Source organism: Astatotilapia calliptera, chromosome 9, assembly GCF_964374335.1.
Source record: "Astatotilapia calliptera chromosome 9, fAstCal68.1, whole genome shotgun sequence".
NCBI lineage: Eukaryota > Metazoa > Chordata > Actinopteri > Cichliformes > Cichlidae > Astatotilapia > Astatotilapia calliptera.
This window is the reverse complement of record NC_137430.1, coordinates 18,486,241-18,512,889: the sequence shown is the minus strand read 5'-3', so window position 1 is coordinate 18,512,889 and position 26,649 is coordinate 18,486,241. Positions and strand designations below refer to the sequence as shown.

At 43.5% G+C, this 26,649-nt stretch overlaps 1 protein-coding gene across 3 annotated transcripts in view; it reads right to left on the bottom strand.

Annotated features, from left to right (window-relative positions):
* The window catches only part of arfgef1 (ADP-ribosylation factor guanine nucleotide-exchange factor 1 (brefeldin A-inhibited)), a 53,982-nt gene that overhangs the window by 2,367 nt on the left and 24,966 nt on the right, over positions 1-26,649 (bottom strand). For all 3 annotated transcript variants that reach the window (XM_026179507.2, XM_026179508.2, XM_080305995.1), the window contains 33 exons: positions 25,669-26,026; positions 24,667-24,792; positions 23,836-24,083; positions 23,317-23,450; positions 19,519-19,753; positions 17,992-18,091; positions 17,561-17,700; positions 17,364-17,472; positions 14,220-14,421; positions 14,014-14,125; positions 12,399-12,604; positions 12,205-12,289; positions 11,900-12,065; positions 11,497-11,648; positions 11,283-11,411; positions 11,029-11,187; positions 8,950-9,094; positions 8,768-8,858; positions 8,559-8,599; positions 8,247-8,416; positions 7,581-7,732; positions 4,986-5,158; positions 4,685-4,845; positions 4,132-4,262; positions 3,753-3,882; positions 3,463-3,598; positions 3,059-3,197; positions 2,619-2,691; positions 2,283-2,442; positions 2,048-2,187; positions 1,779-1,950; positions 1,469-1,607; positions 185-302 (listed from right to left, as the gene is read on the bottom strand). In XM_026179507.2, the coding sequence (XP_026035292.2) occupies positions 185-302; positions 1,469-1,607; positions 1,779-1,950; positions 2,048-2,187; positions 2,283-2,442; positions 2,619-2,691; positions 3,059-3,197; positions 3,463-3,598; positions 3,753-3,882; positions 4,132-4,262; positions 4,685-4,845; positions 4,986-5,158; positions 7,581-7,732; positions 8,247-8,416; positions 8,559-8,599; positions 8,768-8,858; positions 8,950-9,094; positions 11,029-11,187; positions 11,283-11,411; positions 11,497-11,648; positions 11,900-12,065; positions 12,205-12,289; positions 12,399-12,604; positions 14,014-14,125; positions 14,220-14,421; positions 17,364-17,472; positions 17,561-17,700; positions 17,992-18,091; positions 19,519-19,753; positions 23,317-23,450; positions 23,836-24,083; positions 24,667-24,792; positions 25,669-26,026 (4,932 nt within the window). The remainder of the gene's footprint in view (positions 1-184; positions 303-1,468; positions 1,608-1,778; positions 1,951-2,047; positions 2,188-2,282; positions 2,443-2,618; positions 2,692-3,058; positions 3,198-3,462; positions 3,599-3,752; positions 3,883-4,131; positions 4,263-4,684; positions 4,846-4,985; positions 5,159-7,580; positions 7,733-8,246; positions 8,417-8,558; positions 8,600-8,767; positions 8,859-8,949; positions 9,095-11,028; positions 11,188-11,282; positions 11,412-11,496; positions 11,649-11,899; positions 12,066-12,204; positions 12,290-12,398; positions 12,605-14,013; positions 14,126-14,219; positions 14,422-17,363; positions 17,473-17,560; positions 17,701-17,991; positions 18,092-19,518; positions 19,754-23,316; positions 23,451-23,835; positions 24,084-24,666; positions 24,793-25,668; positions 26,027-26,649) is intronic.

Sequence of the window (26,649 nt, the reverse complement as noted above, 5' to 3'; positions counted from 1 at the left end):
TAGGTGCAAGCATATGTAACAGCACACATGGCCAAAAATGTGTTTGTTTTGCCTCCGACACCAACAAAATACAAAAAAAATATAAGTATTAAGTATTAAGCTACATCACACGTAGACTTAAAAGGTCTTGTCTGTGTATGCGCAGCAACGAGGAAGAGCATCAGTGGGTGTTTTGGCTTCTTACCCTTTCATCATTGATCTTTAGCACCTTGGTGAGGAAGAGCAGCAGCAGGTTGGTCCACGCTTCTCTGTGGCTTTCTGAGGTCAGGGCCAAGAAGTATGCTACAGCCTCGCTGCACACGCTACACGAAAGAGAAGAAGAAATCTGGATTAACACACCGAACAGAACAAGCCTGGAAGTCAAATATGAAGTCAAACATAGAAAAGTGCTTCTGATTCCTGTGTTGTTTTCTAACGTACTGTAGCAAGGCAACATCTGCATCCCCCGCCTCACTTGTCACATGAAAAATTGCTGCGAGGATGATGAAGGTTGCTCTAGCTCAACAACTGCTAATTAAAACCCCAGACTGAGGCTGGTATAAAAACAATTGGATGTTTTTCTCCACACTTAAAGCTCAAGGAAAACTGAAGCCACCTTTTTGTCTTTGATCCTGCAGCTGCCTGACAACATCCACTTCCTCCTCTCCTCCCTCCTTCACACTCACAGCTCTCCCGCCTCTGTGACTTAATGGCCACCCAAATCTGCTTTGGTCCCTGCGCTAATCAAACTAGCATGTGAGCTGCGTGGCCTCTGGTAAACAGAAAAAGTGCTTGTGTGGAGTTCAGACATAAGCCTGTGCTGCTGATGTGGTGTTTTAAGTGACACACAGCAGCATTTCAGTGAATTAGGATCTGCATGCAGGCACTAGCCTCCTCCACCCGCATCCATTCTTATCTCCTCTCTAATAATGAATGCAACTAGGAGAGACGTGCAATGATTCTTCTTCATTTTGACATCATCATCAATATGAAGGCGAGGCAGGGAGAGAAATGGGATGACAGCAGTGTGTGAGGCGTTGAATAAAGACAGTGTGATGACAGCAGTGCTGACTGAACAATGAAACATCTTATGCGCTGATTCCTTTGGATCCAAACATCACACAGCATCCACTTCAGACAACCTCAAAGCAGCGAACATGCTGGGCCTTCGCCACAAGTAACCGACTACAGTTACCGAAATCTCAACAACCCTCCCTAATGTCATAGCGACAACAGAACAGCCCTTTCCTTCAGACGTCTTGGGCTTCATTTGACCAATAAAATAGTTTAGAACTACAAAATAAATGCAAATAGACTTACGTACACTTAGACGAAGGGTTAAGCCAGTCCTTTTCCTTATAGTCTCTAATAGATTACTATAATAATATTGAGCCAATAATAAGATTTGGAATGTCTACACTCAGCTCCACTGACTGCCTCAGTAGATGCAAAGTTACCGCTGCCCATCAGGATAGCATGCGGTCCTTACTTGAGCAGTCGTCTCTGGACCTCCTCCCAGGCGTCCCGGCGGCTCTCATCTGTGTACATGCGAAACAGGATGCGCAGCCCACATGCCAGGCTGCTGGTCTCCTGCTTCAGGAGATTGGGCTTCGACTTTCCTTTGAAACCTTCAAAATGAACAAACGCAAGCAAGTCTTTACAGCTCAGCATATTAAAGTTTTCGAGTTTTTGTCTGTCAAACCTAAAGAGACTCGAAACAGACTTTGTGTTACTGTAATTTTTGACTACATGATCAAAAGCAAAGGAGAAAAGATGGAGCCCATGTTCTCTCGCCCTACCTGCTTTCCACAGCAAGGTTCTTTGCTCGTTGTTGGAGTTGAAAGCCTTGGCAAAGTGGTGCGAGTCCAGCAGGCAATCCAGCAACTTAAAAAGCTGCTCAGAGGTCAGGTAGCGATACATTCCCTGGTCCTGGGTCTCCACGGAGACGTCTGCTGAACACACAGCATCCCGCTGCGAAAAGACAAATGAATGATGCATTACTTTGTAACACAAAAACAAAACACGGCCGCATTTCTACGCAGGAGTGGGAGAAAACAGCTGTTTGTACCTGAGCAGCTGCAAAGTTCTCCGCATCTTCCTTCTTACTGGTGGCGGGGAAAAAGACGATGTTGTCAATGGTCTGGATCAGCTCCAGCTGCACGACGCACTTTATGAGTAAAGCCGAGAATAAACGCTGCTCCTGGATCTCTGTGGGATACGCAAGGGGGGGAGTTAATCAGAAAATGTACGCAGGCAAAAAACACACAGGGGTCAAAAATCTCTGAGTGAAGTGGCAGACTGACTTGTTTGGGTCCTACTCCTTGGACCGTCCTCGGTCACGCCTGAGGCTGAGCTGTACTGACTCTGCCGACGATTCTCCATCGCAGCTCTGTCGGAGCTGCTGATGGAATGCTGGTCATCAGAGCGGGACTGGATGTCCAATGACTTCTGGGAAACTGAGTCCTGGGAGCAAAGTAAACAGAGGTACTGCTATAATGCAAGAGCTGTACGTGTAAATCAATCAGTTATAGAAAATCTAACTTGTGTTCTCGTTTTTAAAAGGAAAGCAAAAATGCAACAATTTCATCACCTGCAACAAGCACAGGAAAGAAATAATTAGTGATATAAATGAAAAATACCAGCTGTTTGTCAGGCAGGCTCTGTGTTGATAAGTGCTCTCCCTCTGCCCCCGCTGGTCTCCATGTTAAAAGCCTTTGAGACAGGAGAATTAGTCATTCAATAAAACCCAACAAATTCATCTTTTCATGCAGGGTAATAAACAACATCCAGCTTTCATTATAGAAAAGTACCAGAGACGGCCGGCCGATTAAACCAACCAAGGTCTTAATTTAAAATCCATTATGATTTTTAACTTAATTATACATAATCTGAAAGAATGTGATTACACTGAATTGAGAGTGAAACATTAAAATCTAGACGCACAAAGCGAAAAATTAAGACTTTTATTCTTTAATTTGATCTGCCGCTTTCATTTTGCAACTAAGCACTGCTATAAGAATAACCGCAGGGATTAAATGCTGCATTCAAAAGCATGGGTGTGTTTTTGGCAGCAGCTTACGCGTGTGGGATTGTTGTCTTGAAGATGTCCAGCATGCAGTTACATGTCTTGTCCCAGGTTTCTGGGGAAAACTTCTCTCCATTAAGGATGACCACATTCTCTAGACAGTTTGTGCCTGAACGGGCGAGCTGCTCATTATCTGCAGAAGAAGAAGATAAGAGGAGGATGAGGAGGAGGAGGGGGAAGAGATAAGGAAACGGTGAATTGGAGAGGAGAGATGTTTCCTTATATTGCAATACCTAAGGGACTAACTGTGCAGCTAAACTACTTGACATTGACAGAAAGGGGGTTTTCACTGGTCCGGCCCACCTAAGTGAGCTGCACACCTCCCTGCCCCTTTATTCTGCCACTTTTTAGATAATTCTGCCTGTAAACATTAGCCAAAAAGAGGGATGTGCACTCACCTTGCTGCACACACCAGTAGAGCTGAGCAAGGATGTCATCCAGCAGGACGCCATTGAGGGACTCAAAGTATTGGGTGAAGACATCGCAGATGGCGTAAAGTGCGTGGTTGCAGGTAGTCGTCATCCACTCTGCTTTCTGAGGGCGCAGTGAGAAGGTTTCAGCATGAGACCAAAAACAAATATACCGGGAGATTAAAGATTGTGCTCTGACATTTTCTGAGTGCATCTGGCTGAGCCGTTCAAACACAGGATGTGAAGCAGAGGATGTGGATGAAAGCGTTATTGTGTACCTCAGTCTGTTGCTCGGGCAGCTTCATGTTGTCAAAGATCCTGAAGACAATTCTGAACAGATCCTGCCACCAGTGTTTTTCAAAGGTGTGCCCATAGGTCTTCATCACTTCAAACATCACTGTAAGCCCCCTGGGAAATACGCAGACACACACATGCACATTTTGTTTTTCTTAATACTATAGATGATGTGTTTTTAAGTCTTTAAAGTCTATAATCTAGCATTAACTCCAGCTGTGCAGCAGGACTATGTAGAACCCCATGCAAATTTTCCATTTCCAATCAGCTGAAATGTGAAAGCGTTTTAAAAGCACACTTGTGCATACAGGTACCCACCCTATAAGCTCCTAAACAGCAAGCTAAAAGGTAAATCCCGCCTACCTGGTCCTGACATCCAGTTTACACCTGTTGATGATGCAGGAGAGCTCAAAGAGAATAGGGAACCAACCCCGCACCCACACACGGTCCTCGGGCGCTACATTCATATCATCACTGGTGTAGTCTTTGAAGGCCTGCCAGAGAAATATGAGTTCACCACTGCACCATTTCTGCCTCAGGAGACAATTAATCCTCCCACACATCCATACATATTGTTCATGCCCCTGGTACGCACTGCACATGTTCTCAAGTTATTACGTCAAGCACAAGAAGGTGTTTTTTTTGCAGACAGTAGTAGATGTAGGATAGATTACAGAACTACATATATATTCATAATGCTAATGTCATGTATCTTAAATGCATTATCTTTAATAGTGTCTCTATATTGATGTCTTTATTATGACTTGAATTTTTTTGCTGCTTCAACCAACCATTTATATTCTGACTATCTGAGCTGATGCACAAGTCGGTGCATTTTGCATCATAATCAATCACAACACGCCTCCCGTACAGTATTAAATTAAGCGATCTGTATAAGACGAGGACTCGTATTGACCTGTGGCCTATCTGAGACGTATTTGGCGCAGTGTCGGATGAGGCGGATGGCTTCCATGCTGGTGTCTGGGAATGAGGCATTGCAGGCAAACTCTGACAGACACTTCACGGCATCCTGGAAGGAGTCGATTGTAGCCGCAAAGTGCTTTTCAAATACATTCGCTAGGAGGCAGACAGAGGAGGGAGCAAAATTAGAAGAGTGGTGGGGGTACAGGGGAAGCGCAAATTAAACCAGTCTGCTGACTACAAGGGAAATGGAAGTGGTTAACGATAAAATAAGTTGGGGAGGTTGTTGGACTTACTGACGATATGACCAGTGGTCTGGAAGGCCAGCTCCACGATGCTCTCATCTTGGTCAGAGGCAGCCAGGTGGAAGACGGAGAAGATGTTTTTCCATCCTGAACGGATGTTCGCTGCCTGGGAGTTAACCATCTGGGCGATACAGCGCACCACCATGTCTCGGATGGTGGGAGACCTGAATGGGAGACAGAGAAAAGAGGTGAGTGATGAAGCAGAAGGAGAAGGGGTCAAAACAAAGAGGAAAAAGAACAGGAAAGGAGGAGCCGCAAAATAGGAGGAATAAAGTAAACAAATATTTAGTATACCACATACATAGTATATGTAGTAACATCCTGTTATACAGTTTAAACCTTCTGTTTAAGGATGGAAGCCAATCAGAAGCAGTCTTAGGATATTTTCACACCAATGGTTTGTTTACTCTGGTCCAAATCAGTTGATGAGTTTATAAACTTGTAGCTTTTCTTTAGTTTGGCTTCTTAACACATACAAAAAAAACTTACAGGGGTACTTGAAGTGTATTGGATAGATGTGTCTGGGGTGAGAGCAACAAAAGTAAATACAGGAAGAAGGTGCTGTGCTCTGGACTGCTGGAGAACATGCTACCCCTGATGCATCCCACAATGCTAAGCATACAGGATGTGACTACAGAAAAGCTTTTAACTTCAGCCTGTAAGGTGCACGTGATAGTTTTGTTGGATGGAGGTCGGATCACATCCACGCCATAAAGACACACTCTTAAGGAGAGGATGGCCTTAAAGGAATAAAAGCTAACATAGCTTGTTTCAGGCAGTGAATGTGTTAGAGTTATCACTGGGATGCCGGTGTGATAGCTCCCTCAGGACAAGGACTCCAGTCAGAGAGTTGGGCACAGAGAGTGCTTTCCAGATATACTTTAATGAACATTAACTGATTGAACAGCAGGCCAGTAGTACAGCAACTGGCATACTCAGTGAGAGTATAAGGGTGCGTATGTCTGTGGTTCTAAATAACAAGAAAACAGGGAGAATAATTACATGACAAATATAACAACCATTACTTTTCAACATCATACATCACTAACTAAATGCTCTGGCTTAATGAAATCTCACATTGGCAGGAATATCTGCTTATCCAAAACAACAGAAAGGCCTAATATCTCAATATTAGCAAAGATCAGCAATTAGGTGGTCATCACAGCCCTCTAGTGGCCAAATAACCTAACTGATATACATGGATCTGACCTGTGTCAAAGGCTACATGCTTCTGCCAATATCAGTCGAATCTCCTAACATACTCCATATCAGGTACATGTCTTATAATGTGCTACCTCCTAATCTAAAACCCCTAAAGGATGTAAACAATATGTCAGAGTATAGATCAGTCTCCCCCTAGACCGCCTCAGTGGAGATGTATACTTTAGCAACATAATACCACAGACTTCTAACAACTTCCTGAAATTAACGGAAGTATATATGTGTGTGTGTGTGTGTGTGTGTGTGTGTGTATCCAACCTATTAATTTAGGAATTGATCCTTAGAGCTACAGAGGTTCTGAATCACACTGGAAATCGCTATTCCCCCGTGCTTAGCGCTCCTCGGACTCTTAGTACGGCTGGACTGTCGTAAAAGCATGTGACATCATCACCCAGCAAACAATAACAATGAAAGTGAAAAATAAGGAGACTTTCTGACAGAATGCGTCGAGGCACAATATAAACTAAATAAGCATTATTTTGAACTCTGGATGACAGCAAAGCTACTCTAGTAGAGTCAAAGAAGAAAAACATGGAGCTGGTGCCTGCATAATTGGTCCCTTTTAAAGAGAAGAAAATGAATCCCGTCATTGATTTCAATTAGCTTTAAAGGCTCTTGATGACATCCACAGCCCTGTTCTCAGAGAGAATGATTATTCCAGCTTTGGCTAGAGTTGTGGCCTCAGTGAAGAGCAATCCTAATTGCTCCATAGCTATGAATGAGAGAGGAGTTCTGCCTCCACTCACCATTACACACACCGACACAGGGGAAGGCAGCATGAACGAGCATGAGCGAGACACACTGCGCTGCAGGGTTTACGTGGCTGCCTGCCATCTCCTCTCTGTTGAAGCTCTCGGGCTGTTCAATCTGTGGGTGGATTTATACTTAAACTGCTACTCCTATTTCATATCAATGAAACGTGTGCTGTAACGAAACAGCTTTCCTCTTTGACGTGCCACGCAGCAGCCTTTACGGGAAAATCGCTCTCATTTATAAATGATAGCTGCTTAAATTCCAGCTGAGATAGATTCGGAGCAAACGAGGAAAGAGAGGCTTTTACGTGAATTCACTGAAAGGGTAATGCAAAGAGACTGAAATGGGTCAGCTGAAATGCTGGGTTGCTACTCGTCCCCACGTGAGAAAGCAAACAACATGCCAACTCACTGCTACAGGGAGGAAGGGAAGGAGGCACAGAGCTGCAGATGAGGTTAAAGGGAGAGGTTTGAGTGCGTTATTTCATTCTGTGCATGCGCCCAAGAACAAGGGGCGATTCCTAACTTGTCTTTACACCACCAGGAACTACAGATTTCCACTTGCAGAGTTAACGTGATCACTCACTCACACATGATTGCACTCCTTCTGTACCTGTTCTTCTTCATGATGTGCTCAAAAGGCCTCAGGAAGTCTTTCTGGAATCTGAAGTTAGCCAGCTCCCCCTTTTCCAAAAACTTCATGGACAGCTGCCGAAGAGAATCCACCGCGAAAATGGCCACATCTTCATTGGGATTGCACCCAACCTACACAAAGACAGAACAATATTGTTAACACTGTATTATTTTTCACATTTTTTTCTCCTAAATTCAGCGCATGATGTGCGGCTCTCTGAGAACACACTGTTCCTTTACTGAAAAGTAAGCCTCTAACATTTCTTGAATAAACTTTTCACATAACAGGCACTCCTTCGCCAAAATCCAGGCTGTAGCTGCGCCGTGAGACTCGAATCTTGGTGAGAGACGAGTCCTTGAATATCAAAATGCCAGAATTTGGCAACAATTGGTGTTTATCATTACAAAACAGAAAGTGGGAGAGAGAAGGAAAACAAGCCTTTGTAGCTCAGTTCCTGCAAAACTTTGGGATAGATTTTCAAACCAACACTTTATGGAGGAACAAAGCTACCAAAACATAAATTTAAAAAAATAAAATTTGTATTGAAATATCTATAAAACCAGTGTTACTCACTTCCCCTGTCAGTGATCGTAATGTTGTGCCCGATCAGTGTATTAAGCTATGAGTTATCTAGTTCTCGCTCACCTTGTTAAAGTGGTCTCCAATAACCTCCCAGATCCTGGACCACTGCAGCCTGATGCGACCCATGTTGTAGTAGGAGATCTCCACTATCTTCTGCAGGCTGAACATACGTGGGTGTGTGGGCGAGGCCAGCTCATCCATGGACACGGCGCACAGCCAGCGCACGAAATCAACTGATGAACGGACAGAAAACGTTGGCAATGAAAAGCGGTTTGTGCAGGACGTGATTCATGCCAATTAAAAACAGCTAGCATGTACCTCTGCTTGTAAGCAATAAGGAAATTACATGTATAATAGTGGATCAGCTGGACTCACCTATTGCATTACCGTCCAGTCTGGTAGAACCTGTGAATATCCTGTACAGAAACACAAATTACTTAAGAGCTGCGCTGTATTTTCATTTCTTTTTACTCCAAAATAAAGGTAGATAAGAGGATGTGATCCTTGCTACGTTCATTTACTGCATGCTTCGTTTAAGGACGTTAAAGTCTACAAATAAACAAACAACAGCAGGAGGTGCATACCTGTCCACAGCCACCACCACACTCTGAGAGCTGGTCTCTCCAATGGACTCCTGAATGCTGGCAATCTGCTTACGGTCCACAGTCCCTCCAACTGCAGAGCAAAACACATGTGGTTGTTAGGCTGATTTAGGCTTTAACGTTGGTCTTTGTGTGCACGATGCATTCAAATGATGATCGCTGACCTAAACCCAGGTACTCATCGCTGCTCTGCTCCTTCGTGCTCGCAATGAAGCCCTCCTTGCCCCGCACCGTCCCTGAGATGTAGCGTGCCTTGACCCCGGTACCAATCAGCTGAGCCAGCTCCAGCTGACTGATGCACTTCAAGATCTGCAAGGAGAAACAACAGTGAAGTATTTGGAGGAAAAAAGAAAAAAAAACAGATGCAGAAATGTAGAAAGAAGTTAAAAAACAAGCAAGCGCAGCAAACTATCATATGTAGAATAAAGTGGGAAAAGGGTAACACCAAAATTCTACAAAATGTGAGCTATAAACAAAGTAAAGACAGGTCTCTGCTCTGTTCTACAGTGGGGCAAAAAAGTATTTAGTCAGCCACCGATTGTGCAAGTTCCCCCACCTAAAATGATGACAGAGGTCAGTAATTTGCACCAGAGGTACACTTCAACTGTGAGAGACAGAATGTGAAAAAAAAATCCATGAATCCACATGGTAGGATTTGTAAAGAATTTATTCGTAAATCAGGGTGGAAAATAAGTATTTGGTCAATAACAAAAATACAACTCAATACTTTGTAACATAACCTTTGTTGGCAATAACAGGGGTCAAACGTTTACTATAGGTCTTTACCAGGTTTGCACACACAGTAGCTGGTATTTTGGCCCATTCCTCCATGCAGATCTTCTCGAGAGCAGTGATGTTTTGGGGCTGTCGCCGAGCAACACGGACTTTCAACTCCCGCCACAGATTTTCTATGGGGTTGAGGTCTGGAGACTGGCTAGGCCACTCCAGGACTTTCAAATGCTTCTTACGGAGCCACTCCTTTGTTGCCCGGGCGGTGTGTTTTGGATCATTGTCATGTTGGAAGACCCAGCCTCGTTTCATCTTCAAAGTTCTCACTGATGGAAGGAGGTTTTGGCTCAAAATCTCACGATACATGGCCCCATTCATTCTGTCCTTAACACGGATCAGTCGTCCTGTCCCCTTGGCAGAAAAACAGCCCCATAGCATGATGTTTCCACCCCCATGCTTCACAGTAGGTATGGTGTTCTTGGGATGCAACTCAGTATTCTTCTAACTCCAAACACGACGAGTTGAGTTTATACCAAAAAGTTCTACTTTGGTTTCATCTGACCACATGACATTCTCCCAATCCTCTGCTGTATCATCCATGTGCTCTCTGGCAAACTTCAGACGGACCTGGACATGCACTGGCTTCAGCAGCGGAACACGTCTGGCACTGCGGGATTTGATTCCCTGCCGTTGTAGTGTGTTACTGATGGTGACCTTTGTTACTTTGGTCCCAGCTCTCTGCAGGTCATTCACCAGGTCCCCCCGTGTGGTTCTGGGATCTTTGCTCACCGATCTCATGATCGTTTTGACCCCACGGGATGAGATCTTGCGTGCAGCCCCAGATCGAGGGAGATTATCAGTGGTCTTGTATGTCTTCCATTTTCTGATGATTGCTCCCACAGTTGATTTTTTCACACCAAGCTGCTTGCCTATTGTAGATTCACTCTTCCCAGTCTGGTGCAGGTCTACAATACTTTTCCTGGTGTCCTTCGAAAGCTCTTTGGTCTTGGCCATGGCGGAGTTTGGAGTCTGACTGTTTGAGGCTGTGGACAGGTGTCTTTTATACAGATGATGAGTTCAAACAGGTGCCATTCATACAGGTAACGAGTGGGGGACAGAAAAGCTTCTTACAGAAGACGTTACAGGTCTGTGAGAGCCAGAGATTCTCCTTGTTTGAGGTGACCAAATACTTATTTTCCACCCTGATTTACGAATAAATTCTTTACAAATCCTACCATGTGGATTCATGGATTTTTTTTTCACATTCTGTCTCTCACAGTTGAAGTGTACCTCTGGTGCAAATTACTGACCGCTGTCATCATTTTAAGTGGGGGAACTTGCACAATCGGTGGCTGACTAAATACTTTTTTGCCCCACTGTAGATATACAAATTGATATCCCAGAGGAATCTGAGGCTCGGGAAAGATGATCATTTAAATATGAGATGAATTATAACAACACGTTCCTGCGAGCCAACACAAACGCCAGTTTCATGTGACATAAGTGGAGCGAACCTCATGCCAGGAGTTTCCCAGATAGTTTCCATCTGTGTGGGCCACAGTGATGAGGGTCTTGATGGTGTCAATGTTCTTCTGCTTCATTTCTGCAATGCCTGAGGTGGCTGTGAGCAGGGTGAACCTGGCCAGAGCCTGCACATACGCATCCCTCTCCAGCTGTGAGAGGCAAAACAACAACAATGCTTTGTGTCAACGCGCTGCCAGGTCGGTAATACGGTACGGCACTAGTCCTACAAAACAGATTGCAGTACCTGAATGGAGAAGATGCACGCGATCCTGATGGCACAGCGGATTCCTTCAAGACACAGCGAGGCCACCTCAGTGTCGTCGCAGTCCTGAAGCCCCACGCTGAAGGCGGCCAGGAAGGGCGTCCATGCCAGCTGAGGAAACAAACAAACAACAACGGCAAGGATGATTTGTTTGCAGCTGTGTCTGAAGCACATGTGCATGCGCTGGCGTTATTACCTTGAACATGGGTCTGACATGCTCCAGATGTGTGGCACTGGTGAAGGGAGCCTGCACGTGGCTGACGGCCTCCATCAGAGCTTTGGCCGTCTTAGCCATCTGCTCCATCTCCAAGTTGTACAGCAGGCGCCTCTGCTTCTCGCTGGCCACACCTGAGCAATAAACCCCAGACATTTTTTTTTTTCTTTTACAGAAAGTGGAAAAAAAACTGCAGCTTTTCTTTTAACAGCTGCTGCAAAGTGTAAATCAGAAGTGTTTTTCATAGAATAACTGATTTCTGATAGCTCCAAGCCTCATCCAAAACCATTCCAGCAACAACGATATCAAGTAAATGACTCTGGATAATATCTACAATCTCCTTTTTCATTACACCTTTGAGAACTCCTCCAGCACTGAGACTCACTTTGCTTGTTGGATTTCATGGTGAGCTCTTTTGTCTCCTTCATGGCGATCTTTTTCCCCGCGATCTCGTCGTAGATGGCTGAGAGATATTCCTCAGGTAGGTCTTTGCTGTCATTGATGCCCCGGTTCATCTTGATATATTGCTCTTTTGTCATTTTATTCTTAACCTTTGCAGATAACAACAGGGATTCGGGTCAAAAGCTGCTTATTTAACTTCTGTGATTTATGCTGAACAGATATTTAAGGGAAGGACTGCTGTCTAAACACATCCCGAAGGCCGTTGCCTCACTGAGGCGGAGCGCTCACCTGTGGACTGTGAAGGTCTGTTGTCAACATAATGATTGAGTAGGCAAGGACATACGCAGTGTCAGCGCTGGCAAAGAGCGTTTGCCTGGGAAAGGGACAGGAAAGCAAGGGTAGGAGAGCAGATTAATTTAACAGCACTGTGTTTACTGACCACAGAGAACCAAACGCAAGCATTTCCAGAGTCATAAACTCACCCCTGGTTGCATTCAAGATATCTCGCCGCAAATTTCTCCATGAGCCGGTCGATTTTCTGGGCCTCTCCGGGCAGCCGAAAGCCCTCCAGGAACATCCTCAGCGCAGAGACAAAGTCTTTGCCCTGGAAGTCCATTTGATCCACGTAGGCGTACATCACCTCTTTATTGAAACGGTCATTATCCCCGAGGAATTCTCCCACTTGAGTCTGACAGAGCAAAAGAAAACAGAGGCTATGTGAAACGTGCCGCAACGTAAAACACATATTTAGCATTTGTCTGTGCTGGTTCTTATCTACTGCGTGTGTGGGAGAGTGTCTGAAACAGATTGAAGTTCTGAGATGAGATTTCTTTTCTAATGAGATGGAATGACCATAAATGTGCCAAAGTTTGTCTTTCTCTGGGAAATTTCTTAATATGCATGAAGCACCAAAAATACATTTGACAAACTCAGCACCAACATTTCTTTTCAGAAATAATCATGTGGGGTATTACCAGTTTTATGCAAACAACATTTTTTTCTACTGGGCTACAAATGCCAATTGCATCAGGCGCATGCTAGCGACAGCAGGATAGGATGTAGACTTTAATAGTATCCTACTGTAGCTGATCTGGGCTCTGTACCACAAAACAGGTTCAACATCTTTCCGTTATATGGATCCACTTACCCTAACATCGGGACATGAACATGATAAAGTAACCCAGGCTTTATCAATCTAGCTGGGATATGATTAGCATGTTTACATCAAAGGGAAGTGGTGCTGTTAGCTGGTAAGTTATGTGTAAGAAACTGTATTTATCACTGATCCTCATTGTTAGACCCTCTTGCTCTCCACACACAGGGGTTTTTTCCAGGAATGGATTTTTCTAGGCAACTGATTGGTCAGTAAGAGGCGATTTCATACCTGCTGATCTTTAATCTCAAACCTATCATTTTCCAGAGCAGGTTAGGTTGGCAACATGTTACCATGGCAATATAACCCAGCAAGACCTGAACCACCTTGATAGTCCTGAAAACTCAGGGTTAATCCTGAAGTTAAGATAGATTAGCCACATCCTGCTTCATAGGACAGGCTGTAGCGTTAGCTTGCTGCACCCTTGTTCTGACGGGCGGATGCAGGCAACAGAAGAAAAACAGTCCCTTCACGCCATCTCATATGTCATCTGTTGCAATATTTACAATATTAGACATTCTTAGACTTTCTTCATTTCATATCTCAGCTTTAGTTAACGATTCTGATCTCCAGATGTTTGTGTGGGAAACTCACTCCATGCTACTAGAATGAGCCATTTTCCTCCCTGCCATAACTTCGCTTGAGTAAATCTCATTTGTGCTATTTTTAATAACACCCCCCGACACATACAACAACTGTTCTGGTGCCACAGCCGCACTTACAACTCTGGCACCATCAGCCGTCGGTGACTGAGTATCGTATTCGCTTAACCCGGTCTTGGGATAAAGCTGTAAACGTTACACCTGCTCTGAGATCACTGTGCGGTTTGTGCTTCCTCACTTCAACATGCCAAAAGTCTGGACCCAAATCTGTGTTGTGGTGTGAGCAGAGAAGCAGATCTGTACTCTGTTTTAGCTGAAAGTAAGAACCACATGACTTCTTACCGAATCGAGCCTCTCCTCCTGGTGCAAAAACTGAGCAAGGTCCTCGGGGGTTGTACCCAGCATGCCTTGCTCCTGAAGGTACTGAATTCCTCTCTTTGGTTTCTTGTTAAACCTATAGAAGATCCAGAGAAGGACAACTTAATGAAGCTAATGCCACAGTTATCCGGAGGATAAAACGATTACTCCGTGAAAGCGGCACCCCTTACAGGTCGATGCCCTGCTCGATGATCTCCTTTTGCTGCTTGAGCACTTCAAACTGCTCTGGGTTGTCAGTACCAGACATCTGCGTGCTGTAGCTTCCGATACCGGACGAGGCTGTGGAGTCCAGAGAGTTAATGCTCCCATAGCGGTTTATGGTCTCCGGAGCCTTGGACTCTGTGCTTTCTTGTTCTGATGGTTTCTCTTGGCCTGAGGAATAAAAAAGAAAGAAAAAAATACACCAGATAAGACAACGCAGAAGGGACGACAGATAAGTGGACATATATGATAATAACAGAAAAAAAAGACTATTGTTGCAACTCCCAGCAAACATCATAGAAACTCTGGCCCAAGCATGGCCTCAAGGCTTACAAAACAGCTAACTTAAAGCTAGTACTGCAGGAGACAAACTTCAGTCATTTAAAAGGGGGAAAACTGGACCAAAGAAAATGAACCCAAGGTCTACTTAATGATTTTTTGTTGTTGTTGGCAGGGAGGGTATGAATGCAAGCGTTACTCGAATCCGTGCACAATTGCAGCTTAATGAATTCCAGAAACACACATTTATTCACACTGTCGGAGCAGGTGCAAGGCAGGAGGGAGGGGAGGGGTATTATAAAAGGTGGGTTATCTGAAAAGCTCCAGGTCGTCAAAGGGAAAGCAGAAAGAACTTAGACACCAACAGAGGCTGGTTTCTTAAGCCTGCTGGAGTAAGCTCAGGGATCTGCTGCTGCTGGAGCGAGTCCACGCTGTAAGACGGAGGGAGTCTGATTACCTATCGGAAACTCTTTAAAACATTCAGGACAAAGCCGCAGTAATGTGAGCTGGCACTCTGTGTCCACTCCCCGGCTTACAGAACGGAGGGAAAACAATGGGGGAACACAAGCTGTGCGTCGGGGAACTACTTTATAACGTTTCCATCAAAACCAACCAGCAGCATTTTCACCTATTAGTAGTTGTGGTTAAATTCAAACACGGTTTTTGTTACAAATCTATGGGTGTAGCTGGGCAACAGGAAACTCTCAAACACAAGCTATGTAACCCAACATTAGTACAAAACTCCCTACGGACACAACGGGTGTAAAACGAGCGACACAAACACGTTCCAGCAAACACTCCATACTGCTCTACTGTTACCTGCTCTTGCTTTGAAGTCGTTCACAAGGAGAGACAAGGGACAGTTTAAAAACAGGGGATGTGATATATTGTACTGCTATACTCTATTTGTAACCACAATTCATATTCCACATTGTAAAATAAAAGAAAACAGTGAAAACTTCTCTGTCTGAAATTCGGCGGCAAACGTAACATTCAAAATTCAAATACTAACCTATAGTGATGTGCGATACCACTGATTTCCTTTCTGATCCGATACCAAGTAAAATTCAGGGTGGTATCAGCGATACTGATCCGATACCGATACTCTGTACAAAAACTTAATGTTTCATTGCATTTCATAATACAATATATAATTGTATTATGTAATTGTAATAATAACATAACCATATTGCTTCATAATGATTAGAGGACATCAGACAACTTGTTTTTATTGCTTAATAATGCAGAATAATCATATAGAAACAAAAAAACAAAAAAAACTGACGTTGTGCGCTATTTGAGCATGTTGCCTGCCTGCAGCACTAAAGGACTCTGCGAGAGACGTCGGTCTCGCCCTAGCAGCACCTGTCCCTGTCCTCCTCTTCAGTTCGCCTCAACATAAGCTTATCATATTCTGTGATGTGATTTACTCCGAGGTGTTTGACGAGGTCAGTGGTGTTGCCACAACAACGTGTCCACACAGGACTCTGTTTGCGCTCAGCCATTGTTGTGAGTGTGCACGCCAGGGGCTGCCACACATTTATACAGCCGTATTCCGCATATGACTATGAAAGGCGTAAGAGGAAGTAGTTCCTTCCAAATTAGACGATCCGAATTGTATAGTTTCTTTCCACTGCGTTCATTTTAATGGAAAAACTACAAATTTACCCCAGAGTACTAAAATATCGATATTAAAATATGAGAATCGATTCTAGAACATAAATTGCTGGGATCGGAAGAATCGATATTTCAGTATCGATCCGCACACCACTACTAACCTATGAGTTCCTGCTAGATTGCTAATGAGGTGGCATAAGTTTTGAAATAGAAATAGCGCCACTGTGAGCGAACACAGCTGCCTATGCTAGTTAGCCCTGTTAGCCCAGCCTGAGGCTAGCCCATGGGCTGCTCCAGAAGGCTTCTGGGATATCTTTCCAGTGCTTTCACGCAGCTGGACTCTTCCTTAGTTTGAGCAAACAACAGAAATCCTCCGATGTGCTGAAAACCCAAGGGCCAGTCTGACACTGAAGATATCTTCAGTCCACCCCCCCCTGCCTCAATCATGGCTCGGCCTAAGGTATCGTTCTTTTCAGGATTAAACCTCCTGGATTAGCCTGTCTGCGCCAGCCTCTGGGCATTATCCCGCTGCTTCGAGCGGTGGGAACCGAGCTGATGAACGTTTGCATTTCTTCTTAAGAGTTGTAGCTCTCCCAGATGAATGCCAGCTGTCCACCCTGCCTCTGATTGCAACTATGCTGATGGAGCTTTATCGCAAACCAGTAAAAACCTTTAAAAGCCTGAATTATGAAATTATTGCTAGAAATGTCTACATTTTGGAAATAGGAGTGTTTATCAAAAATCTGGCAAATAAAAAAAAAAAAAATGCAATCTTAATTAGCATAACAGTGTTTAATTAGCATCATATTTCCTACATTAGGTGGAGGATTGAAAAAGACGGAGGCTACAAGGCAAAAAATAAAATTAAGGTACCCAAACACTTCCTTTTATTTAAGCTTTAGTCATACATTCAAAGCTCATTCTGAAGATTTCAGTAATATTACAGGCTTGTGTCCTGATGTATTCATTCGTGTTATATGTTCTGTATTCTGCAATTTAACCAAACAGTCTTCACTGTTATTTTTAAGGAATTACTACACTCTCCCCTGCAGTAACACATTGTTCTGTGTACAGCTAGCCTGTCTTGGATTGTTTCAAACTACCAGCCAAACACTGATCAGTGTGCAGAATAACAATGAAGAGGAAGGTTATGCCTTGTATTCAGATCAGGTCTGATGACTGCCAGACAGTTTTGATAAAAGACACGAGTGTCTCACCGAGGCTGGTCTGGGAATTGGGGTTGACGTATTGGTCTTTACTCCACTCCACCATACACTTCAGGATTGACACTAGACACTCAAGGCCTTTCTTTCTCAGGGTCAGCTCCTAGAAAAGCATCCCAACAGTTTTTTTCAGCCCAAGATTGTGAATAATAGCAATAATAACTTTAAATTAAATAAATAAATAAAATCACCTGCTGGGGGGTTATCCCAAGCTCATGGCCTCCACGACCTTGTGCAATTTTCGAGAGGTCGTTGACCAGCCGTTCAAATATGTTAGCAGCATTCAAGTCACAGTCATAGTTCACGTAGATGTCCACCACACTCTGGGCGTCTGATGGGACAGATGGGAGCCAGATGGAGTTTGGGAGTGAAAATGTGGGGGGTGAATCAATAGGCATACATATAAAGATAATAATTAATCATTAGATGAAACTGCAACTTTGTTACGACAGTCACGTGAAAAAAGAAGCAGTTCATATGAGGTATTATTCAGCATTTCTGTACAGCTAAAAACTTTTTTGACAACTAGCAGATATATCTGCACCACATCTAAAGCCCCAATCAAAGTACTTCTATTTTCTAAATGACACAAAGAGAAGTGAAAATAGAGAGAGACGCCAACCTGCACATATTCTAGTGAGGGTTTGTATAACCATCCATTTGTGGTCATAGGAGCTTGTGGACGTCTCAAGAATATACAGGAAAATCTCCTTGAAGAACACCTGTTGAGAGAGTTCATGTGACAGTGTAAACATGAATCACACACACAAGGAGAGGTAAAAACAACCTTCAGTTGCCTGCATAACCAAAAAAAAAAAAAAAAAAAAAAAGAGAAAGCCCACACGCAACCCTCCAGAAGCAAAACACGATTCCCCTCGAGTGGATACAACAAATATAGCAGGTGGATGTCAAATGTTCGACAGTTAGACTCAGAAGAATAAACTGTAGGCAGAGGAGGAAGAACGTTACAGCAGATATGGTAACAGCCCGTCAATATCTCTTACCACTGAAAGATGCTAGATATAAACATGAAAGATACACATATATACTGACAGTTCTTCACTGTAAAAACAAGTCGATCAAAATTATTTTCTCTTTTAAATGTGGCGTTTAACACCTCAATTGTTCCTGTGTTTCCTACAAAGTGAACCAGGTGCCAGATGAACTAGTTGGCTGATGAACTAGCCAAGTAGTTCATCGGGTTTTCCCTGCACATCTAAGTAAAAATAAAAGAGAGAAAAAATATCCTAGCTTGACTCACCATGGGAAAAATATTGAATGACTTCTGGGTTCAAAACATTTCTTTGTACTACGTTCCAGAGACTGTTAGTGCAGAAACTGCTGCTTTCTATGGCGATCCTTTCTGTCGATACCTTTTTGCTATAAACGGCACTTCTTTGAAAGTCCAAAAGTAGCCGGGCACAAAACGACTTGGGTCTCTAAAGCTAATTTTCCCTTCATCAGTAATGTACAAGGAGGATTTCTTTTATTACTCACACATTTACACCTAATAAGGATTTAAGTGTGCCGACACAGGTCGCTGCCTTCCTAGATGTTTGCATTTTTAATACAGTTGTAAGCTGCATTATTGTCAGACAAGTTTAATAGTAAGTAAGACCCCAAATAAGAGGGGCTGCATGTCTTTGTGATGAACCTCTGAGGTCTATGGATGAAGCCTGCTAACAAAGAAAGGAGATATCAACTGAAAACTCTTCTTCTGTCACTTACATAATCAAGATGGCAACGACTGAAATACCAGACTTAACGCTTCCAATTGTGTTACCACAATCATCTTTTATATACAGTTTATGGTCAATACTTTCATAAACTATATGGACAAAAGCACTGGGTCACACCTACTGTTAGCCATGCAGTGTGCCTTTACAAACACAACTGAATACGACTGTGATGCCGTAACAGAAAGGAAATGAAAGCATTTAGGAACCACAGCAACCCAGCCGTGAAGTGGCAGACTATGTAAAGGTCCCCGAGTGCAGTCTCTGCTGACTCAATAACTGCAGAGCTCCTCTGGCATTAACATCAGCACAGAAACTGTGTGCCGGGAGCTTCACGGCATGGGTTTCTATGGCCGACAGCTCTTGTGTAGGAGACCCAGTGCTTTTGTCCAAACTTAAAGCAAATGCTTTACCTCGATTTGCATCTTGAGGTGTGTCTTGAAGTGAGAAAGGAGAGTGAGGAAAATGGAAAGAGACAGTTCGAAGACCTCAGGCACAGAGGAGACCCCATTCTTGGACAGAGCCACACACAGGTACTGCTTGATGGCGTTTATGAACATCTCGTTGGTCTTAAAGATGGGCCCGGCGTTTTGCAGGATGGACAGCAGCAGCTGGAGGGACAAGACCTTCGACCGCAACTCGTGGGACCTGAGACGAGGACAGAAAAGAGGAAGTTAAAATCTTTGATGAAAGCAAGGGGAACAATTGATTCCCCTTCGGAAAGTTACAAAATTAAATTCATCCACAACAATAACATAAGCTTGTTATCATGAATTGACTGTCTCCTTTGAATAGAAAAGAGGGCTTGAATTAAAACACAAAAAAATACCCTGTGCAGTGGTTTGTTTGTGCGCACATATCAATGTGTGAAGCTTCATCTTCTATAGCAGGGGTCGGCAACCTTTCTAATGATGAGTGCCATCTAAAATTTCCTCAGAAGTCAATGTGCCATATCAACCGTTGCATTAGCAATAGATTTAATAATGCTCTACATCAACAGCTACACACTATATAAAACAACTTTATAGAACTATATTTCTAAACAGACGTTGGCATAGTGCAGATCAGCTATTTTGATATGTAGAGCCAAATACTGTCAATAAGGCCTGTGCAATGTTCTTAACACAGTTAAACTTGTCAGGTAGTGATGCCCAGCAGGTGAAAATGCAAGCTCCATGAACACGCACAGCTGTGGATTCCAGCTGCGTTCGTAGTTCTGCAAACTTTGACCCCACAGAGTCGAGCTTTTGAGTTCAATCAGCTGCATTTCGATGTCCTCTGTGTCCAGCCAGTTAAAGAGAGACAAATCCAGCTGCTCGCTAAAGCTTTCTGGTTAGATCAGAAAAGAAAACATTGGTCCATACACCTGAAAGTCCCGAAGACGCATCGTGAATCCTGTCTCGAGTCCATGGATGTATCAGTGTATTTCCGTGGTGCTGATGCTGCGCTGAGCGGACAGCTCCTGAAGCATTTGTGTCGGAATGTGGAAATTTCAGCATCGCTTGAAAAAACTGCCAGCTAGCCACGTCCCTCTCACAGGTAGGCTACGTTATTTTTATCCAATTACAAGTTGAATCTGGTAGTTGGGGTTGTTAGCTAAGATACCGTCATTAAGAAGAACAACTGACGTGTCTATGCGAGCTAATTTGCGATGTGCACCGGTGGCCCGGCCATTTATTTTTTAATGCTCCTTCTCAGATTAATTCACCGCGTGTCGTGCCATCAGTTAAACCCTTCACGTGTCAGCTGTGGCACGAGTGATCAGGGTTGCAGACCCCTGTACTATAGCATTTTACAGATCCAAATCTGCAATAACGCTCAGCGCTGGATAAAACAACCAAAAAAAATGTATCTAATCATCTGCCCAAGGCTTTTAACCATGAAAAGTTTTCGTCACAAAATGCTCTTGGCAACCAAAAGAGAAACAAAAATCTCACTAAAACAAAGTACCTATAAGTGACATGATCTGTCCTTCAAGCAAAGTTATTCCACAAAGTGGGAAAAGTGTAACGCACAGTAAAACTAAATCATGCTGTATCTCTGCATCAGAGAGTTAAAAACTTCAACAGCATCAAAGAAATGCTCGGGAAACCAAATCAAACGCCCCTGCGCGTATAGCGTCAGCCCGTCTGAACTGTTTTCCTGCAGCAGCAGGACGAAACAAGTCAAAAATCACACTTTCAGCTACTTTATATTCTGGGTTTGGCTGCTTCTGTGCAATGTCTTCCATCTCTGGCAAGCAGACAAATTAGGATTTATGTGGCACAACAACAGGGTGCCTCTACTTCTCTTTCAATAGCCAAAAAATATGGAGCAAAGGAAAACATACTGCTTTATCGCCAACCAGATTGTTGTGAAGAAAGAAATGCAATGTTAGTACAATGCAAGAAAACTACAACACTAAAAGCATTAAAATAAGAAAGAAAAACGCAGGGTTAAGACAGCTGGCCTCTTTTTCATACCCAAAGACTACATCCGCCTTTATTTTAAGTTTATCCCCCTTAGGATATCCAGAAAAGAGTAGTTAGCACATTGGTGGTTAGCAAATCTAGAATAAAAATCAAGTATTTCTTCAAATTTATAAAACAATAAAATAAAGTAGTTTCTGATGGTGATAATGATAATAATAAAGCCACACTTTCGCCTGTGTGCTCCCTCATGACAGAGTGACAAAGTGTGACTCATGAGGCAGAACAGCCTTGTTAGGAAGGTAAAAGGTTTCTGTCTGGCACTGACACGGCACATCAGTGCTGAGGTAACTGACGTGGCCTTCATTAGACACACACACACACAAATGGGCACAAACACACAAACACCATTCTTTCTTTTGAATTTTCAACATTTTCATTAAAAAGCTATTGAGCAAAGGACTGAGATTGCAGTTCATTTCACCGGATTAAAGTAAAATAAAAGTGACGGATGATTAAATAAACGGAACAGTAAACAAACCAGCCAGCAGAGCCTGAATTGAGTTTCACAAAGAAACCAGATGCGGGAAATCCAGTTTCTCAAAAGCTATAGCCATCAGGTCAAGCCAATCGCATGCCCTTTTTGGAAAACCAGAGATGGGTCAGAAGAAATATTACATGAAGGCACATATCTAATTATACTTTTCTGCTGTTAAAAAAAGGGAAGCAGTTAAAATGGGATGAAACCAGGAAGTGATTCAGAAAATGCTGAGTGATGGCTCATTGTCTGCCTTATCATCATGTATCAGAACACTGCAGTTATCATGGGAGCGATCCTCATTTTAAACCATGACTCACATTTGTGCATGTCTATCCCAAAGATGAAACCAAATAAAAATCGAAGCTTTTCATTGGGGGCTTTACTGGAAGCACAATACATCACTAATTCATTTTACTAACAAAGGTTTTTGAAGGAGAATGTCAGCTGGAAAGCATCCAAATAAAACTGATTTTCCACATTCTTTTAGATAACCACATTAAAAATTTCATTTATTTCTCATTAAATGTCAGTAATATGTTTCTCCACTGCAAACTAAGTAATCAAGATTGGGATACAGCAATGAACTGATAGAAAGTAAGTCCAAAACTATTTGGATAATTCATTATTTCAGTTGTTTAGCAGCAAAAATGTTTTACAGTTAGGTCTTACAGTTAATCACTCAGTCATCCATCCATTCATTAGTAGAAGTCGAAGCAAAGACCCAAAGATCTTCCTCCAACTGACCACCTCCCCTCTTAGGTCTACAGGGGGACACCAACGCGCTCCCAAGTCAGAGATATAATCTCTCAAGTGTGCTGGCTCTGTCCTGAGGTCTCTTCCTGGCAGGACAGACCCCAAACACCTCACCTAGGAAGTGCGGTGCCACAAGGCCCAGTCATCCAACCGACAGGAGGGGTTTGGTGCTATGTGGACCGAGGTGGAGCTCTTTGCCGTCCGATCCTCAGTTATTAAACCTGACTTCAAGTGAAACCTCAAATGCCTCTGACATAATTTAAGAGAGTCTGCTTGATGGGTTTTCACAGGCATGAAACCAAACAGAAGTCATTTTATGTATTTTTTACTGCTGTGTCTAAAACTCAGCATTATTTCAGTATCAGGCTGCTATCACACCTTTCCCTCCTAACACAGCATAATTATCTCACTTTTTTTTGCATAAGTCAAAGGAGTCGAAAATATTAACCAGAAACAGACGAACCAAATAACACACAAGAGCAGTCATTATGTTTAATTTGTATCCTTACTTCGGATCAGGTGGCCCATCTGATAGCGGTTTCATTGACAGCTTGCAGAGCGAGCGAAAGACAAGAAAGGCATCTTTCTGGAGGATGTGGGAGAATTTAGCACCTGGCGGCTGGCCCGGTGCTGCTCCTGATTCCTGCAGACAAACCAGAGAAACAAAAATACTTTTAAAAAATGCCACTTTCACTCTTTATATCCTGTTGAGTGCTTAACATAAACTGTGTGTGATTATGAGCTTCCAAATCTATTAGATTTCTTTAACAGCAATCACTGAGGAGTGTAATCCTGCATAATTGGTCACATACAGCTGAATGGAAAAATTGTAAATACATAAGAATTGTAGAAAATAGCTATTTTAGCTTAATTTAAAAAAACAAAACAGGTATTCAAAGTGTGTGTGACATGTCTTTCATCATGCTTTTGATTCAAATAGGGTAACATAAAGGTTCACAGTCAAAGCTCTGATCATTTGCAGGTGATGTTAATTTGACATAAAGTAAGCAAGCTGCGTTTCCTGGTACCTGAGTGTCGTTGGATGAGACGGAGAGTCTGTCATCAGGCAGGGAGGGGGTGAAGCTGGCAGAAATAGGTGTGCCGGGGATGCCGTTGGCATGGACGTGCTCGCTGTCGCTACCCACAGTGCCCTCATCCTCCAGGGAGCTCTGGGTGCCCTCTGTTGCCGCTTCTGCAGGCTCTGACTCTGCTGGCTCCCCCTCGCCACCAGACTCCTTGGTGTCAGAGCACAGGTTTGCTGGGTCCAGGCAGTGGCCTGCAGGGTGAAGTTGAATCGACAGGGGTGATACACTAATCTGTAATATTTAAACACCTTAAAATGATCTACAAAAGGGACACAATTTGTTTTTTATGACGAGAAAAGCATTCTAGACTTAGTTTGACGACCTGACGAATTACAAAGAAAGAAGACAGCTCTGGAACATAACCGCCATCTTTCATCTGAGGTTAGCGAAGCAAAGAACTATTCTTCTGTGTGCTCAAAGAATTTTTTTAGGTTTTTAAGCTTTTACCCACAAAGAAAGAGCTCTTTGCTTTTCCCATACACCTCCACGAATGAGCCGCGGAAGTGTCGGGAGGAGAAATTATAAGATAACACTCTTCTAACTCGCTAAGTCTGGGGTAAGCTTTGCACAATGGCTGCAAATCTGCACAGGTTTTTGAGAATTTAAAGATCTCCTACTCCGACAGCAAACTGAAATCTACTTTCAGGAGTTGGCCTCAATAAAGAGCAGCTGGTTGCTGGTTTATTCTTCAGTCAGCCACTTTTTTCACGACGCAATTAGTCACTGCCTTTAAAAATAAAACACCGATTTAAGCAAACAACAAAGAAATCTTACCTCCTGCAACAGTATTGACCACCTCTTGCAGAATACTTTGGACTATTTCCTGGGCTTTCTCCTCATAGTTTGGGGTCTCCCTGTCCTCCTCCTCAGCTGCCTCTGCATGCTTCTGGGCTGCTGCACCTAAATAAAAACCATGTAAAGTCTGAGTGTACGCCTTGATACGTTGTACATGCAGTCCTGTGAAAAAGAAAGTTCTGTATAGAGTCTCGTGAAAAGCTAGAGGCTGGAAAAAATGGCTTTATTAGTCTTTCATGTTATTGTGGAAGAATTTTGGCCCACTCTTCTTAACAACATTGCTTCAGTTTCTGGAGGTTTGCAGGAATTTGTTTATGCACAGTTCTCTGAAGGTCTCACCATAGCATTTGAGTCAGGCTGAGGTCTGGACACCTTGATTCTTTTCTTCTTCTGTCATTTTGTTGTAGATTTGCTGCTGCACCCAAATTATAGCTTAGAGATCTTTTAAAACCGCGTGTGGAGTGCAGTAAAAGGGGCCAGCATGCAAAAAGTTACAATGTCACTAAAAAACATTTTTATTCTCCTCTTCAGATTCTACAGTAGTTCCCTCATTAAAGGAGCTTCTGCAACACTATCTGTAGTATCAAATATCTGCAACAGAAAACACTGGTTCTTGCAGTTTCTTTTTAATTATTACACCAAACTGCAAAGCATTTTAAGCACGAGGCTTTTACAGTTTGCATTCAAGGTGCTGTTTACTCTGGACAAGTTGATACAACTCAAACGACATGCCACGTGCTCTTGAACGTTACGCCGTGTGCCTGATATATTTAAAGCGACAGTTAAACAGCACTTAGCTGTGAGAGAGTTGATCGCTTTTAGTGGCCAAACATGGTGGCACAGGGAGAGATTAAACTTAAAAAACAAAAAAGCAAGATAATGGGTTCATAATCAGGGAAGAGATATTTTGTGATTGTCCGTGTCTACTGACAGAGAAAGAGAAAATGGAAAAAAAGGAAGAAACTCTGCGTGCAGCCTTACTTTCTGCCGCTGCAGTGGCTTGGTCTGCCTCGGTTTGTTCACTTTCAGCCACGCAGAACTCTGAACCGTTTTCTGGGTCTGGGTTCTCTCCCTTCTCCTCCTGCTCCCTCTGCTCCTCCTGCTCTTTGAGGGCAGACCTGCCGCTGCTCTCCGGGGCCGGTGTCGAGGGCGTCGATGGGGTGGACGGGGTGGTGATGCTGGGAGTCGGAGGGGTGAGGGGCCCGTTGGCCTCCCGTGTCGGACCCTTCGCCGGCGAATGAATGTGGGTCTGGTGCTGGGCGGAGTCTGGCTCGGTGTGCTGAGTGACTGGGGAGTGCTGCCTGTGCCGCTCTCTCTCCAGCTGTTTTGCTTCTTGCAGCTGTAAGCAGGGGTGGGGCCCACACACACACGCACACACAGACAAAACAAAACAGCAAAGCACACATAGACAGACAAAGCATGCAAAGAACAGCAAAAGCATCATAGAAGACAGACGCATGCAACACACAGACACACAGAGGACAAAAAAAAGCAAAGGTTAAGCATATAAACAAACTCATCAACAAATACAAGTCTGATCAGCCTGTCTAGATTCCCTGAAGACTCACTGAGCCACAACACTCCCAGATGTCAAAGCAGAGAACAAAAGATGACTACAGATTGTAGTTGTAGTATACAAAAAAAAAAGCAGTACAGTTTGCCAGCATACATCAGATGTGTGTTCATATGGAGATGCGTATGAAAATGCACGCACTGAGAAGAAAGACATGCCATTAAAAAAAACAGCAATCAGACAAACTTCGAGGAATCGGTTCATGCTGGCCCGTGTCAACGGGGTCTACTCTAACCCGCCGGTGCTGCAAAATATTTCTGGTGGAAAAACGGCTGTCCCGGCTGATGTGTCACAGCTGACATGTGCAACCGCTGCTTCTGACGGGGAGCGCCGCAAAGTGTTGCCATGCTTTAGCCGGGCAGGGCACAGACCAAAAGTGGGTCATAAAT